At 43.8% G+C, this 16,908-nt stretch overlaps 1 protein-coding gene across 1 annotated transcript in view; it reads right to left on the bottom strand.

Moving 5' to 3' along the window:
• The window catches only part of PAPPA (pappalysin 1), a 224,054-nt gene that overhangs the window by 119,871 nt on the left and 87,275 nt on the right, over positions 1-16,908 (bottom strand). The window contains 1 exon segment of the mRNA XM_037059146.1: positions 3,318-3,446. Within this exon segment, the coding sequence (XP_036915041.1) occupies positions 3,318-3,446 (129 nt within the window).

Here is a 16,908-nt window from a genome sequence, read left to right as displayed (position 1 = left end):
GGTCTGTCTGCAAAAAGTCCAGCCATTGCTAATATAAAGTTTGTGCAACCTCAGTGTAACCTGGCAGCCAAGGAGAGTGGACTGGAATGCGCATGCATAAATAATGACAACTTCTCCGTACTAGTCAGTGGGGGCAGTAGACACCACTGAGTGACCCTAAGTACTGTGTGGCTGTCCCATTCAAAATGACTGAGTTAGGAGAACAAGGAATCTTCATCAAATTTTGTGTTAAGCTTGAACATTCTTCCATGGAAACTATTTGTACGATTCAGAAGGCCACAGCTATGTACAACTGGGGACTGGCAGCTTCATCATGACCACACGCCCACTCATGCATCACATCTTGTGCAGAGTTTCCTGGGGAAACATCATCCAGGTGGCTCAGTCCCCTTACAGTCCAGATTTAGCGCCCCTGCGACTTCTGGCTTTTCCCAAAACCAAAATCACCTTTGAAACGGAAAGAGGTTTCAGGCTGTCAAGACTCAGGAAAATACCACAGGGCAGCTGATGGTGATTGGGAGAACTGTGTGAGGTCCCAAGGTGCCTGCTTTGGAAGGGGACCGAGGCATCATTGTCCTGTGTACAATGTTTCTTGTATCTTGTTTCTCCTTCAATAAAGGTCTCTGTTTTTCATATTACATGGCTGGATACCTTCTGGACAGACCTCGTATATAGAAAATTAGCATGTATTATCCCCTGAAAAATCCAATTAGCTAAGATGCTATATCCTTCCTTTTCTTCAAAGTTGTGTTTTTTGTCTGTGTTTTGTGTTTTCATTTTTTGGGTGTCTGTCTGTTTTGGCTTAGGGAACTATTCATCACCTGCAATCAGTTTCTACAAAACATGTCAACAGTTGTCAGGTAACTTAACAAGTATTTGATGTTTATGCAGGATACCAATTCTAGCTAAGACCACCAAAAACTTTGTTGTTACGAATATTATTTAAATTAATAACAACAACAACAACAATGGAGCTTCAGACCAGCAAGAGGAATGACACTGTTTCCAGTGCTTCACGGTGTGTCTCTATCTGGCTCCAAAATAGAGACACTGGGCTGCAGATCAGGTTCCACACTGAGGGAGTTTCCTTTTTTATTTTGTGCTAAATTAGAAAATCCCAAATCACAATTATGGGTTTTCAGCAATGACCGCAAGTGTTTCCTGGATATGCTGGATAGGCCGCTCCATCTCGGACCCACAGTGATGGGGCACTTTCCCCGCGGGGTTGCTCAGCACGCCATCGGGTGACATCTGCGGGGAAGCTAGAAGTTGGTGTCCTCATGTGGGAGCGAAGAGCGAATGGCCTCCCTGTTCCTGATTCTGGCATATTAAACACTGGGAACTGTGTCTCCATGTCTGGTTGTTGCATCTGGATGTGGATCTTACACACGCCCCAAAGCACATCATCGGTTTCATGCTCTCACGCATGAGCGGAGTCAGATTCTCTGCTCGAGGAGTCAGATTCTTGGCAACGGAGTGGTTTGCACCTTAGTTCAGGACTTAAAACTCCTCACATGATCTCCTCAGGATTAAAACATTGATAAGTCAGCTTTGAAATTAGAGTTGTAGGACTTTTATGACACGAATATATATCCTGGCGATAACGCCACTTTAGCAAGACACTCGAAATCATGCAAGTAATCATTACTAGCCTTATCAGTGTCAACATTTGTTTAATGATGCTATTCTTTATTTCAGAGACTTTAATTAGTACCTTTCTTGGAATAGCCAGTGCACTTCAGTGTGTATGCTGGGTGGGGAGCAGCGTCTTGTCTCCACTACCAGCTTCTTGCACAGCAAACTGAAAAGATGCAATTCACCGGCCCTCATCTGGTCATACGCACCACGTTCACTAGTCCCCTCGATGCCACACCATGGGCAGCTGCTGGCCAGTAACTAATGTCTGTGTGGAGGAGTCTTCACGTGCAAACTCTTGACTTGCATAACTGTGCCAGGCTTGCTCCTAGCTGGTCCTCTCCTCCCAGTGCGGGGTTCCAGTTTACACTGTGTACTACAAAGTCATCAGTGCCCAATGAAATCGCTATGCCCCTGCGGCACCGGTATCAATGATGAACTGACGCAAATTGTCACCCAGGACACCTCTGTCACATGCGTGCAACGCCTATGAGCTGATGCACATTCTGCACATCAGTGGTTTCGTCAACTGTGAAATAAGTTCTTTTTACAGCATCCCTCCCCCCACAGAAATAGTCATTGCAATTCCACGGATATTATGTGACACCCAGCAGTGTCATTTAATGAAAGAATGTTGCCAATAGCTTGTTTTGCCATCTCTACACATAATGTGTATCATTGCATTTGCCAACAGTTTAAAAAGTCTTAGCCAGGGTGTGACTTGCAACTATATTAGCAACAAACACCCACAATTTTATCAATAAGAGACTTCATTGTGAATGATTTTGGGTCTCTTCTCCACCTCTAGGGACAAACCTATTTGATTTTGTGACAGAAAACATTTTTGTGCTTGTTCTGGAGGAAACAAACCACAAAGGTTTGCTTTTTAAAGAACAACGCAAAAGTCTTACTTACTGGGATGTGGCCCCTATTTTATGGTTGCATATCATCTTACCCTGTGCGGAAGGGGAAGGATGGTCTGTGCGGAGGGATAATCCAATTAAATCCGCTTTTTAGACGTCCAGCTTTACACTTTCTAATCTCACTTTCCCTTTCTGGCTGCTTCTGTGGAACCTTTACACTGACCGACTCATTTGCCTCCCCGGACTCTGTACATACACTCACATTCCATATTCGCTCTGAAGTGCTATTTACTATTTATGGTTTCGACATGATCGTGAGTTAGAACATTTCAGTATTTCTATGAGCCTTTGACTCATTTTCTAAATTGTTGATGTGACACGATACCACAGAATAACAACTACATATCCAATTTTAACAGATGTAACTGATGCCCGGGAAAGAATGTAAAAGTGCTTGGAAACCAGATGCACTGTGGCCTGTTAACTGATGTGGGGCTGGGATGGAGGCGACGAGGGGCACAACCCCCGGGGCACGCACACATCAGCCAAGAGCAAGAGCACACTGGTGGTCGGTCCCTAAGGTGGCTCTGTCAAAGTCACGCATTACATACCCGAGAAATGCATGTAATAAAAAAGTCGACGCTTTTCTTCTGAGAGTAGCAGACTGCTTGCAGAAAAATCGATAGACTGCTGGGAGTTGCTAGTTACTCACAGCTCACATGCTGAAGAGCTTCTCATAAACCCTTCTCTTCAGCACCCTGGCCATCTCTGGGCCTCCTGAGCACCATCCCTCCTCTTTCTTCCGTTAAAGTTACTTACTTCTGGATAATGCCATCACCACAGTACCCACTTCCATGGGTGTACACAGCAGCAGGTGACCGCTCACTCTCCTCGCTTCCGGAGACGGTGATGACCCAGTACTGGTACACACTGCCAACATTCAGGTCCCTGGAAAACACGAAGAAAGCTATTAGCTACCCAGACACAGTGCAGGGGGTGGGTTGGGGAGAGACAACCCCGACCCCCTTGAGTACATCTGGTCAGTCTTTCTTACTTTTGCAATCACATTCAGCGATCCCTTTGTCTCTATTGTCTACTGGGGCAAAGGCACCTTTCCCCTCAGGAAGGGTGACACTAAAACGCACAACAATGACAACCAGCACCAGCTGCCAGATGACCACGTACATTACTGGATACTTTGTTATTAATTTAACCTGTTCAATAACCCTGGTGGGTAAAAATCAGAGGGTATGTGGCCTCTAAAGAAGGTGTGGGAGAATGCCATCCAGGGAAATGAAGTGGAATATACAAAGGCTCACAGGTGAATAAATATCGTGCCTAATTCTGTGGGCACCGTCTGACCTTCTGTTGTTTTGAGAACTGAGCAGAAACCCCATGACATGCGGGCAAGCCATTTCCTTGCACCGCATACCCAGTGAGTCTTTCCCTCCCACCTCCCTAGGTCTCTCACTATTGACCAAAATAATAATAGTAGCAGCATCCATTAATTGAATATCAGGCCTGGGGCTATCCATTTCCCATGTATTTTCTCATTTGAGAATCAAAACAACATTACACGGGCACTAGCATTTTCATTGTTATCTTACAGATGATGAATCTGAGGCCCAGCGAGGTGAGGCTTCCTGCTCACAATCCGGCGTTCTGCCTGTTTTAATAATATCACCCCTTGCAAGGAGGGATCTTGTCTAGGAATTGCCAGTCAAGGCACCGGTGCCCGAAAGACTTCCAACTGGCCTCGATTGCATCTCTCCTCTCCTCTCCAGACTTCCTAGTTCAAGGCCTGTCCTGACCTCCTGACACTGAACCTTACACCAGATCCTCTCCTTCCCCTAGTTAGCCCCTTCGGCTCCCTCCCTGCTTGAGTTCATCCTGCCATCAAATGAACCTGGCTACTGCCAATTATCCTCCGAGGCACAGACATATTTGTGTCAATTCCACAGGAACAAATCACCATCTCCATTTCCTTTATGACCATTTTCAAAGGAAGGTGTTATTCCTTTCTTTCATTTTCCTCTGCATCACTTATTTACTTATTAATAATAAAAAACGCCATGGGGTAAAAACACAAAATGATAATGAAGAGAATTCCTATCAGATTCCAGAGTTGTGGGGGGGAGGGAGGAGGGGGGAATTTCATAAACAAAAGGGCAATGTCAAAAAAATCTCAAGCTCTCCTACCCATCTGTTGCTTCAGCTGTTGTTAAGGCTGGGGCTGTTTGGGTAAGACCAGTAAGATAACAGGTGTAGAGGCAATGGAGAGGCAATGTCTCATGACTCTCAACACAGCAACCATGAGCTGGAGTTTACAAGCACTGAAGGGCTCTGGTGAGGAACATACCCCTCCCTGAGACTACTTGGCTTACTACCTGAAGGAGAGTTTTTGTTAGTGCTGGAGCAGATCGTGAATTGGGGGTAGACCAGAAGTCCCTGGGGATTCTGGCAATGCTCTGTCAATGAAAACTAAGCAGGTAAAATGCATAAAAATCTTGAGATATCTTATAGATGAATATATAAATAACTGTTGCTTCGTAAACCTCTGGAATGCTAATTCATTGGATAATTATACACTTTCTTTTTTATTTTAGTTTAAACAATATTTTACCTACCTCTAGACTAATGAATATATACTTTTCCCGCTGCTGCTTCCCAAACTCCAATACTGTGGTGGGGGAAATACTGTTTCCCCCAGGGCATACGGGAAGGCTCAGATACAGAGGACATGCCTTCCACATGCATTCCCTTTGCTCTACAATGTGCAGGCATGCCTTATATTAAATAAATCTAACCACGCTTACAGCATAAAATAAGTTTTCTTCAGGCTGCATCCCAGGCCACTGGGGGCATGCGGTTGCTCTCTCTGAAGCAAATGGAACACTTCTGTGAAAACATGTGAGTGTGAAGAATTCTTCTCTACACCATGTTTTTCATTTTGTGGTGTGTGTCACAAATGATTTATGGCTGATAATATTTAAGGTACTGTGATAATATTTGTGAATGCTTCCCTCCTCCTTCCTACCTTGCCCGCCCTCCTCCCTTCGTCCTCCTTCTCAATAAATACAGCTCTGAGGCAGGCAGACAATATGTTTCTATCCCAACTTCATCACTTCCTCCTGAGAAGCTGGGGCAGGGGTTCCACTGCCATGAACTTATTTCTTGTAAGTCACAGACCTGGCCTCACAGCATTTCCTACAAATGAAATATGGGAAGATAGATAAAGCACATACATGCCCAGTTTATGGTAAATAAATAATAAGTATTAACCTATTACTATTAATTATTGACATTCTTATTCTCTAGCATTATACTGTGCTCTCTTTACTAAAGGGAACGGAGTAACAGATAACTACATTAACCTCAGTTAGGTAAACTCAGGAACGTGGGACATCATCTATCACACATTTCCAAGCCTGATGGAAAGTCTCTTTCTACGACATCATTTGGCTACATCATTCTCAGTGCCTGCCTGCCACTTGCCTTCTCTCCAGGTGGTTATTCCAACTTCTGAAAATTCTGGATCCCAGGTTTGTCTTTCCCCCGGGGGTAGGGGGATCTGTCTCCTGATAACTTCCATCCACCGCCCTCCTTCTAACCCACTAGCATCTCATGGCACACATGCGATTAGTAGAGAAACCTTAATAAGCCTCCTTCTTCCAACTGTATGTATGTGGTCCATGTGTCATCCCGTGGAAGCCTGGGGTCATTATTCCAAGTTTACTGATAAGAAAATAGAAGCGCAGGTCACCCCCTTCAGAGAAAGGCAGGGAAGGGGTAACAGGACACAACTGTGATTAAAAACATTACGTTTTCCTTGTGATAAAACAACTTTTTCTCCAAGCTAAAGGCAAATGAATGTGGAACAAGGGCTCTTTTCTCAGAAATGCAGGTAGAACAGGGGTCTCTCAGGACCAGCTAGTGGCTTCTGAAGGCTTTGCTGGAGGTTAAGACCTATTTCATGGTTGGTCTAAAAGTAGGACATTTATTTCAAGTTGTTCCTTTCAGCTGCTCCTAAAACCATCTGGAAAGTCTTACACTGTCGCTCGAACTCCTTCCCCTCCGCGCCTCCCACATGCAGTCCGGCCCTGGGCCCTGTCAATTCTTCCCACCCCTAAGCTTCCATATCATGCCCCTGCACCCCCACTGCCTCCAGCGTCTCAAACTGGATGGCCGAGGCAGCCTGTCTTGCCCCCTCAGCCTCTAGCTCTTCCCTCCATGTCCCTCTTCCAGTCTTGCCAACACCATGAGAGTTTCTTAGGTCCGAAGCTGCTCTCCAACCCCAAATCTCCTCAGTGCAGGATGAGCAGGCTGAAAAACTGCCTACCTGTGTTTTGTTTGGAACCAAAATTCTACCACTCCGTCTGAAGCAGGATGAGTTTCATCGCTTATGATTTCTTTCATGGAATTCCGGGTGCCATTTTAAATTTAAAAGGAGAGCTAACCTCCACTAGAATTTAGTCATCCATTCTTCAAACTGCTTCTCAGATTAATTTCACATTTCTAGCTAATAGCTAGCTTTAAGTTGCAGTATTTAAATGTGGTGAGATTATTTGTCTTTTGAAGAGTTGATTGGTTTTGAAGGGTTATTTTGTGCATCCTTTGTATGACTTTTTAAAAAATGTTTTCAACATTTAGCTATTGTCTTTCACAAATGTCTTAAATGACACATCTGTCTCAGGCTTGCATTTTCTAGCAATTAGAAACAAAAATACTGGCATTCTTCACTGGTATGGTTTTTCCATATATCTCCTCAGAAATGTCACATTGTTGGTAATGTATATTGAATTTGGGGTATGATCTTATAAGCAAATTTAGTTACAATTTGTGGAATCTTAAGAACACTAATATATGCCCCATATGACTTAGCTTTTGGCAAAAATTTATATTACTTAAAGCGTTTATGTGTAGTTAATATGGTACACCAATTAAACCCATCAGAAATCTATAGACATGTCGCTTCATTTCTTCCGCTGCATTTTTTTAATCCTCACCCAGGGATACATTTTTATTGATTTTAGAGAGGGAAGGAGGGAGAGAGAAACAGAAAGAGAGAGAGAGAGGGAAAGTGAGAGAGAGAAGTGGGAGAGAAACTTTGATGTGAGAGGGAAACATCGATCAGTTGCCTCTCATACTTGCCCCCACTGGGGATTAAACTTAGTTATGTGCCCTGACCAGGAATCAAACCTACAACCTTTTGATGTAGGGGATGATGATCCAACCAACTGAGCCACCCAGCCAGGGCTGTCTCTGTCTTTCTCCCTTTCGATTAGAATATGTGATTCCCATCATACCCACATAACGATAAAAGGAAATAGGGAAGCACCACAGAAGGAGAGGGAGAGAGCAGCTCACTGTACTGTGGAAACATCCCACTTTGTTTCTTCCAGGAGCCCCTGTCTGAGCCTCTCAATCACGCCTACTGGTGGCATATTGTTTCCATATCAAGCACTCACCCCTCTCTGTCCCTCCAAACAGGCAGCAGAACTGTGCTATACTTCTTTGAAATGCCTTCTTGTGCAATAATAAGAGCGGCTGCAGTTTCCATTGGCTGACGATCACGTGCCAGACACTATGTCTAGTATCTCCTATGAATAATCTCATTTAACCAACAACATTTCCTTGAATTAATATTATTCTCTCCCAGCTGAGATAAAACAATGACAGTAATGAACAAGAACAACAGAAACACCCAGCTAGTACTTAGGAGACTGAAGCTAGTGCCCTTAGTCACACCGTTTTTGTCGTGGGGCAGGGACTTGAGTCAGATCTATCTGATTTCATCTCCAGTCAGTGCTTTCTGGAGGTGGAAGCTGTTATGAACTGCAAACTCTATACACATAGCAGAGCAGAGGTTAAAGGACCTAGTTCTGAACCAAGTACAATCGCATTGTAAGGCCTGGCAGAAAGTTCTAGAAGTCGGGAGAAACGCACAGTCTCTTAAATACTACCACCAGCCATCTCCTCCCTCTGACCATCCATTTCTTTTTCTATCTAGAAAATGGGAATCTGGGAAGAATGTGATGATCGTCCCTGCAATCCCGAGCTCTCATTTAATGAGAAAAGCATCATGGCATCTTTCTGTCACGAGCTCCTCCATAGGCTAGGAATTGCCTCGGCAGTTAAAACTCTGCACTGAAAATGGGGGCCCTCCCGCCCAGATTGTCTAAACTGGGAGACAGGGTGTGAGGGCCCACTGGGATGCCTCCAGCTCAGGAAAATCCCAGAATTCCAGTTCTGCTCTGGGCTAAGCATCAGAGGGTAATGCCTGGGCACTCTGTATACCTGCTCTCAGCCAATAGTGGGGCGAGCAGGAAACAGCCACCTATAAGCCTAAGGTGATGTGCAAAGGGACTGTATACATACCATTACTGTTATTTTAATTGGAAAATGTACTAATTATATAGAAAGGTATAGAGAACACAATAACAAATGTTCTTGGACTTACTACCCAACTGTGCCAAATTATACATTGTGCTGTAGTTTCTTCATCTCTTTTACTTTTGATGTAAAAAAACATATACCGTTTCATATACTTGTTTTCAATCCACCTGTGTGCTCTTCCCACATCCGGTTTCTCTCCCTCCCATGAATGGTTTTATACCTTTGGTATGTATGCATTGCCTTGCATATTTTAAATGTGTTACTACTATATCATTATGCTGCTGGGTTTTTGTTTTTTTTTTTTTGCCTAGCACTGCTTTTAGATTACAGGTATTGACACATGTGGAACTAGCTCATTATTTACTGGCATAAGTATTTTACTGTATGAATCTACCACTTCATTTTCACCATTCTTTTCTTGATAGATACCTAGGTTGTTTCTATTATTGTTGCTATCAATATTATTTAGTCATTTTGGTTGTCTTTCCAATAATGTTGCCTTAAATGTTTGTGTGCATGTTCCTTTGTGCATACAGCAAGAGTTGTCTAAAGAAAATACATCCAAGTGGTATTGCCAGGTTGAAGGTAATTGCATCTTCAAGTTCATTAGCCATTGCCAAAATACTTTCCAAAATGGTTGTACTAATGAATATGCCTACCAACAGACTTCCCATGGCTCTAGGCCCTTGCCAAAACTTGATTCTGCCAAACATTTAATTTCTGCCAATTTGATTAGTATTAAATGACATCTCATTGTTTTATTTTGCCTTTCCCTGATTATTGGCAAGACAGGTTATCATCTCATGTGCTTGCTGGCCACGTACGTTTCTAGCTATGTTCACTGTTTGTTCACCGTATTTGCCTACTTTAAATTGGGTTCTTTTTTCTTTATTGATATATGTGTGTGTACTCACATATACAAAGTCCTTTGCAATTACGGGTACTGCCAAATACCATTGCCAACTCCATGTCTCCTATGTTTTTATTTTGTTTATGCTGCTTTGTTGAGTAGAATTTTAGATCATTCCCTTCATGATTTGTGCTTTTCATGTCTTGTTGAATAAATGTTCCTTTACTCTAAGGTCATAAAATAGTCTCCTCTATCCCTCTGAATGGTTTTAATGTTTTTATTTGCACATAGATGCCTTCAATCACATATGACATAGTTTTTAAAATGATATGTGGTATGGACTATTTTTCCCCACAAATGGATGAACCGCTTGTCCAGCATTAGGTCTGCAGTAGTTAATCCCTTCACTACGGGAGTGTAAGACTTCCTTTGCCATATATCACTCAGGACTTAGACAAGTTTTCTTTCTGGCTTATCTTGTTTCATTGGTCTATTTTTCCTATGATCTTATCCATCCCAGTCTATTTTAATTTCCATAGTTTTACCAAAGTCTTGATTTATGCTAGAAGTCTATGCTACAGGGACCTCTTTGCTTTTTTATATGAATTTTAAGTTTCGTTTCTTAAACTGCCTGTTGAGATTGCAATTCCAATTCCATTTTCTTTATAGATGCACTTGAAGAGAAAAGAAACCTTGGTCACACTCCGTCTTCCCATTTATACACAGAGTTTATTTTTTTATTTATTTAGGTCATCTTTTATGGTTTCGGTAAAGTTTTAAAGCTTCCTTCATAAAATTTGTGATTTTTTTTATTAGGAATATATTCTAAGTCTAGGCATTTTATAGATGTCAATGGTATTATAAATGGTAGCTTTTAGCTATCTATCTACCCACCTGCACACATACACACATGTACCTGTATATCTACATTCATACTATCATATTTTGGGGCTGATAAAAATAACTGAGTTTTATCAATTGTTATTCTATTTAGAAGTCCTCATAGACTATTTTATTAGTTCTAATAATTTGTTGGTTCTTCCTAATGTTTCTACGTAGTCTCTTACAGATAAGACTAACAATAGTATATTTCTTTTTAATATTCAGATTTTTATTTCTATTTCTTGTTCACTCAGTTGCCAAGACTTATAGCTCTCCCCTTATGCAAACTACATTTAAAAAAATGTGAGGTTTAGGGCTTGCTTGTCTAATTCTCAGTTCCATTTTAGTTCTTGCCCCTGGTAATGTGTCTTTCTGATCTCAGTCATTCATTTTAAGGGATGCTAGTTACATCAGTTGTATTTTATCTAGAATTCCCAGACAGATATTTGCATTGGAGATATTTTTAGATTAGTTAGTTCACCAAACTGCACACACGATTTTTCATATAAACCTGAAATGTAGGAACCATTTCTTTGCATTGCTCGGCTGGGGTTCAGTGAAACTCAGTAATCTCCCCAAGGTCAGGGAGGTAATAGTCACGAAGTGTAATTTAAACCACACTGTTTCCCTCTCGAACCCATGACTTTCCCATGACACTGAGCTGACTCCTTGGATAAGCGCACGCTGGTGAGCCCCACGTTAAGACCCAATCAAACGCAGAGCACTAAAACTGCCTGAAGAGAAGGCGAGCCCCCTCATGGTCCTAAAGTCCTTGGGGGAGCTGCTACCCAACTAAACTCTCCTTTATTTCTTCTGCAGAATTTTAGAGAAAGATAGCTTTAGCACTAACACATCTTTAAAATAAAAGCTAATTTTCCTCAGTTCAGAAGTGATAAGACATTATTACAATTCTTCATTTTTTTCTAACCATAAGGATTACATACACTTGTTTTAAAAACTTAGAGAACTATGTGAGAGAATTTAAAACAAAGCAAAAGTCATCACAAAGTCCATCACCTTGTGGTGGCTACCAAGAATATTCTGATCACTCTTTGAACCTCCGAAGAACATTCATGTACCCTTTTATGTATAAATACACACACACACACACACAATTTTCCATGACTAAGAAAATTACAAATCTGTTCATATAACTTCAGTTCTAGAGTTCATTAAAAAAAGAGTACAGAAGAATTAAATCCAGTTAGTTAGCTTTAAGTTAGTTAATTATACTTATGACTTTGACTACTTCTCCAAACTCTGGATCAATATGTATATATCATTTCATTTGTTCATTCGTTTACCCTAATAGCATTCACTGAATCACCACAGCTTCCCTTAGGTTTCTGGGATTCGAAGGTCAATAAAACAGGGTCCTGCCTTTACAACACTCATATGCTTGTGGAAAAGGAAAATACATGTAAATGGAAGGCTTTGGCACAGTCTAAATAGTCTAGGGGAGCAACAAGTGACCTAGGCTGAGGAGCAGGCTCTGAGGAGTGGCGTGGCTGGAGAAAGCTACGGAGAAACCAAGCCAGTAGACGGCGAAAAGAACTGGCTCTCTCGGCAAGGACAGAATCTCATTCGTTTCGTGGAAGACCATTTGGCAGCAGTATAGATAACTGGCTTAGGGGGAAAGGTGGGCGACCAAATACACCTCGTGGAATGGAAGAGGTAGGAATGAATTGAGTACCTACTACCAGGTTTTGGCATTAGGCTAAATGTTTTCATATCCTATTTTATGGAAAGAGAACTACAACGTACAACCAAATATCCTTCCCCATTACGTGATTCTAGAGCTGTGTAGTCTTCTCAAGAGAATTTATTTCTTAACAATCACACATTAAGGTTCACACACACAGTATTTCCTCTATGAGGTAATAATAGTCACTTGATTCCAATTTCATCTGTGTTGTCACCCTGAATTGTTTGTTTCCCCTCTCTCTCTATTCATGTGGCACTTACTATTTTTTCTTTATTCACCCTGAATTCTTAAGGGAACATTTCACTTTTGTTTCAGGCTGAGAGGTACTCTGATCTTCCTTTTCATCGAGGGAGGTGGCTGTTAAGGATTTGGGACAGACAGCATACTAAGCCCTTGGGGAGGAAGTTCTTGAAAGGCAGTCAGGCATCATAATGGATGTTCCCTGGGGCGTGTGTCGAAGGGTTATGGCTCTTCCATTGCCCTTGGTTGTGATTTGGGTGAATCAGTTCTCCTCTCTGGACCCCACTTTCCTTGTGCCATTAAAAATAGTATACATATATGGGGTTTCTGGTAAGAGACACCCCAAAGATGAAGACAACACCATCGCTGGTCTCAAAGAGTCCCAAGGCAAACGGGATGAGTTAAGTGCAGTGTGGCGGTGATACAGGACAGTGCTGGAAGAGGACCAACAGGGAGGAGGGCCAAATAGGGGTCAGAAGGATGAGAAAGGCTTAGGGAGACTTCTGACACCAGATCAGGTCGATTCCTTTCACTGGTATCTTTAGCACCCCACACTCTTTATTCTAAAACTCAGCATACGTTGTTGCAATTAGATGCCGGATGTGTGATATTCCCTGATGTATGTTCAGTGCTTCCAGGACAGGGAACATGTAAGCCTTTCTTTGCTATCTGTCTGTGCCTACCACAATGCCTGGCAGACACAGAAGAGGTTGCCAACAATATCTGTGGAATGAACTCAAGTTTGAGACAGTGGGCATGGGAAAATGTCAAAAGACACAAATCACGAGCATGGTATTCTGAGCAGTAGGAAGGACACAAAACAGAACCCGGGTCAACCTTTCTAGAGGAAGAACGATCCTTCAGACTGCACCCAAAGGAAGCACTGTGCTGACCCAAAACCTAGGATGTCCTAGGTTTTCCTAGCACTGACCCAAAGGAAGCACTGCGGTTTTCCTAGGATGGTCCATCTAGCGTGAACATAAACGTCAGAAGTCTCTGAGGCTAGGTGCTGGGTCACCAAGCGATAGAGAGCCGCTCGTATCAAAGCAGGGGGCCAGACACAAGGACTTCCTAAGGTCTCCCCACCCTTCCTCCAGTTGTGGAAGTCAGAATGAGACGTGCTGATTGGAGGCAAGATACTAAACCAGCATCCAGGTCTTCAGACAGCCCGGGGCTCCTTCCCCTCCCACAGATCTTTCCCTCCAGGCCCTGCCGCCCAGTGGACAGCTGCACTGTCTACCTCACGTGCCCTTTAATAGAACCAAGCTGTGATGCCGAGACCATGTTGATGAGAAAGAATCTTTGTTTGGGAAAATGGACTATGGTCTTGGAATATCCACCCACATTTCTTCTGGTGACCACGGTGAGCTCCAACCCATGGTCTGGATGAAACGAATGAAGAGTGAGATGACAGGAATCTGAGAATCCACTGGGCATTCAGATCCCACCCAATGGGAGGAGGACCCACCCCTCACACAGGTAACACGGAACTCACTCTTTGCACACTCACAATGCTGCCTTCATTCTGCGTAAGGCAGAGGAAGGAGCAAATGTATACATGCAACTGATTAATTCCAGAAGCCTTTGATAGAGTTGTCCAAAGATTTGCCCTGGTACCAATTTAAAACACAGTAGCCAATTTAATGAAACTAACAGTTTGCAGCCAAGACCTTTGTTATTTTGTTTTAATCATCTTTTACCACCAATTGAAATGATTTTCTACTTTCTCGGTGCAAGGAAATAACATACAAGGGAAAGAATGGAGAGACAATATGGAAATTATAAAAGATCCAGAGCCTCAAATCCTTGGTTAAGATAACAGCAGCCCCCAGACTTTAACCGGTTGTTTGAGTCACAGGGAGATTGGAAGGGAAGTCTGGGGAGAACACCACACCTGGACAGCATTAAAGAAAAGGAGAGCGGAAAAGATCTACAAGGGACCCTTGTTTTTCCTGAATGCAACCAAAGGTGATGTGTGACAGCTTCCCCAAACACCCCTGCTGGTGATGGACAGGTCTCTTGATTACAGAGCAAGGGCTTGTGACAAGCTGACCGGTCGCCAAGGCCTCTGGGAGCCCAAACACCAGATACCGCTGGAGGTAAACAAGGCATGCAGCACAGTGTGAAAATCGAGGCCAAGCGGGGGCCAGTGAGTCGAGCTCAGGGACCCGGTGACAGCTGGTGATTGAGCGGCACTAACTGAACACAGTTGTTGAGACCAGGGGCCAGTGGGGAAAGCAATCTCCTTTCTCCTCCCTGTGGCCTCTCTGGGTGGCCAGCAGTTTTATTACTGGCAGGGGGCGAGCCCAACGGCATTTTCAAATTTGGCATCACATCTAAAACCAAATGGGGGAAGCTGGGCTTCTCTTTCTTCTCTCCCCCGCCCCACCCCGTGAATGCTTTGGGTTCCGTGAAAGCCCGCGTGCAGTTAGCAAACTCCATTTCCCCTCCAATTTTGAAACCCATGTGCACTTGGGGAAAATGTAATCCTTATGTTTCTGATTCATTTACACTTAACTCATCAAAACGCTATTTTGTAAGAGCCATTTGATGTCTGCGAAATCTTCTGAGCTCCTTTGTCAGCTTTGCTTCTTAGAAGCAGGAAGTCACGTCTCTGACGAGAGGGAGAACTTGAACCTAAAAGGTTGAGTTTGTTTTGAAACGAGGGCCCTTGCAGGGTCACGTGGCTCCCGAGCTTGGCCAAATGTGCTCTCTCTCATTTCCTATACCACCCCCTCACCAGCACCAGCTGCCACGATGTTACTGATGTCAGCTCTCCATGATTTCACCCCGAGCTTCCAACAGAGACTTCTCCAAGATCAGAGAGAGCCGAACTTAGGTTTGAGTCCCAAGGTCTGGCCAAACTCCAGCATTTGGTTATATGGGGGAAGGAGCACCTGGATGGGGAATAGGGAACCTGAGGTTCAATTCCTTGTTCTGCCATTAAAGGGCTGTGTGACTCAGAGGAAGTCGCTTCCCCTCTCTGGGCTCAATTCTTTTCATTCGTAAAGTAGCAGAGCTTTAATGCCCCTTCCAGGTCTGGGAATTTTTCCGTCTAATTCCTAGAAAGCAGGAAGTTTGAGCACCTCATAATTGTCTCTGCTTAAAGATTTGGGAGGCTGAGTTTGTACGCAAGGAGCTTAGCTGATGAAGGAAATACAGCAATGTAGAAACAGAGCTGGGAGAAGTCAGATATCACTTAGCCCATGTTTCTCATCTTGGGATGGATACTAGAGTGTGGACAAGGGGAATAAATGGCTTCAAGTCACACCAAGCGTTTAATGGCAAAGTCCAGCTTTTTTTTTTGACTAACATCCTTGGATGAATGTTTCCAAACTTCGCAGTTCATAGGATATTGAAACAGGGGGAGGGGAGACCTCCTTCTCATTCTGACAACAAGAATGTGAAAGGCAGCATTTGCATGGAAGGGGGGGCTGGCATTTCTGCATGAGGCACAGTGAGGTGGCGTCTGGCTTGTATTAAAGCCCATGAGTGAATGATTAATCCTGGGTGGAAAACAAAGCCCATACCTTGTAACGTTATAGGTATTAGTGCTACAGAAGATTAGCCCCAGGATGTCCCCAGGGGACCTTCTCAGAACACTGGACTACACTGAGGATCGGTGGATGATGAAAACAGGTGGTCGCACACGTCCTGTCTGCCCACCCCAAAGCACACACACTCATCCATGTGCACACATGTGCACGGCCTCAAGCTCACCTTGACCGCTCCCATGGCTCCATGGAGGGGAAAATGTCATGGTTTGCAGTGAACCATAGTTATGTGCATTCACTGACTCCCAGGCTGACCATCGGAAGGCACTTTCGAACTCATCTTCCTCCTCTCATTCCAACCCGAACATGCTTCTACTTTCACGTTCTCTGGTCGGTTGTGCCAGTAACACAGGCATCTTCCACGACCCACTCACCTGCCTCCTCCCTCTGATCAGGCATCAAGTATTTCCAACCCATCAGGCTCGCTCAGCCCCATCCCTTCCCTCCATCCCCACCGTGACCACCTTAGACCAGCGCCATCATCTCTCACTGCAGTTTCCGCAACACTGTCTCACTCCCCGTACTGTTTACCACCTGAGCCTCCATCCCTATGTCCACCCAGAGAGCCACACATAGACAGAGAGCCGAACCCCTCATACCTAAAGGTGTACAGGGGCTCCCCAACCCCTCTGGATGAAGTCCAGACCCTACAGCCTGGCAGTGTGGACCGTCATGGCCAGCCTCCTCCCCACCTTTCTGGTCTCTTTGCTCAAACCCTCCTCTTCAAATTTTACCCCTCAACCACCATGAGCAGGCAGCCTTCTCTCCCACCTGTCTACACCC

The sequence above is a fragment of the Sturnira hondurensis genome, unplaced genomic scaffold (assembly GCF_014824575.4).
Source record: "Sturnira hondurensis isolate 20B ecotype Veracruz unplaced genomic scaffold, ASM1482457v3 Scaffold0010448, whole genome shotgun sequence".
In the NCBI taxonomy this organism is placed as follows: Eukaryota; Metazoa; Chordata; class Mammalia; order Chiroptera; family Phyllostomidae; genus Sturnira; species Sturnira hondurensis.
Note: the sequence above shows the minus strand (reverse complement) of the source record. Positions and strands in the feature narration are given on the sequence as shown.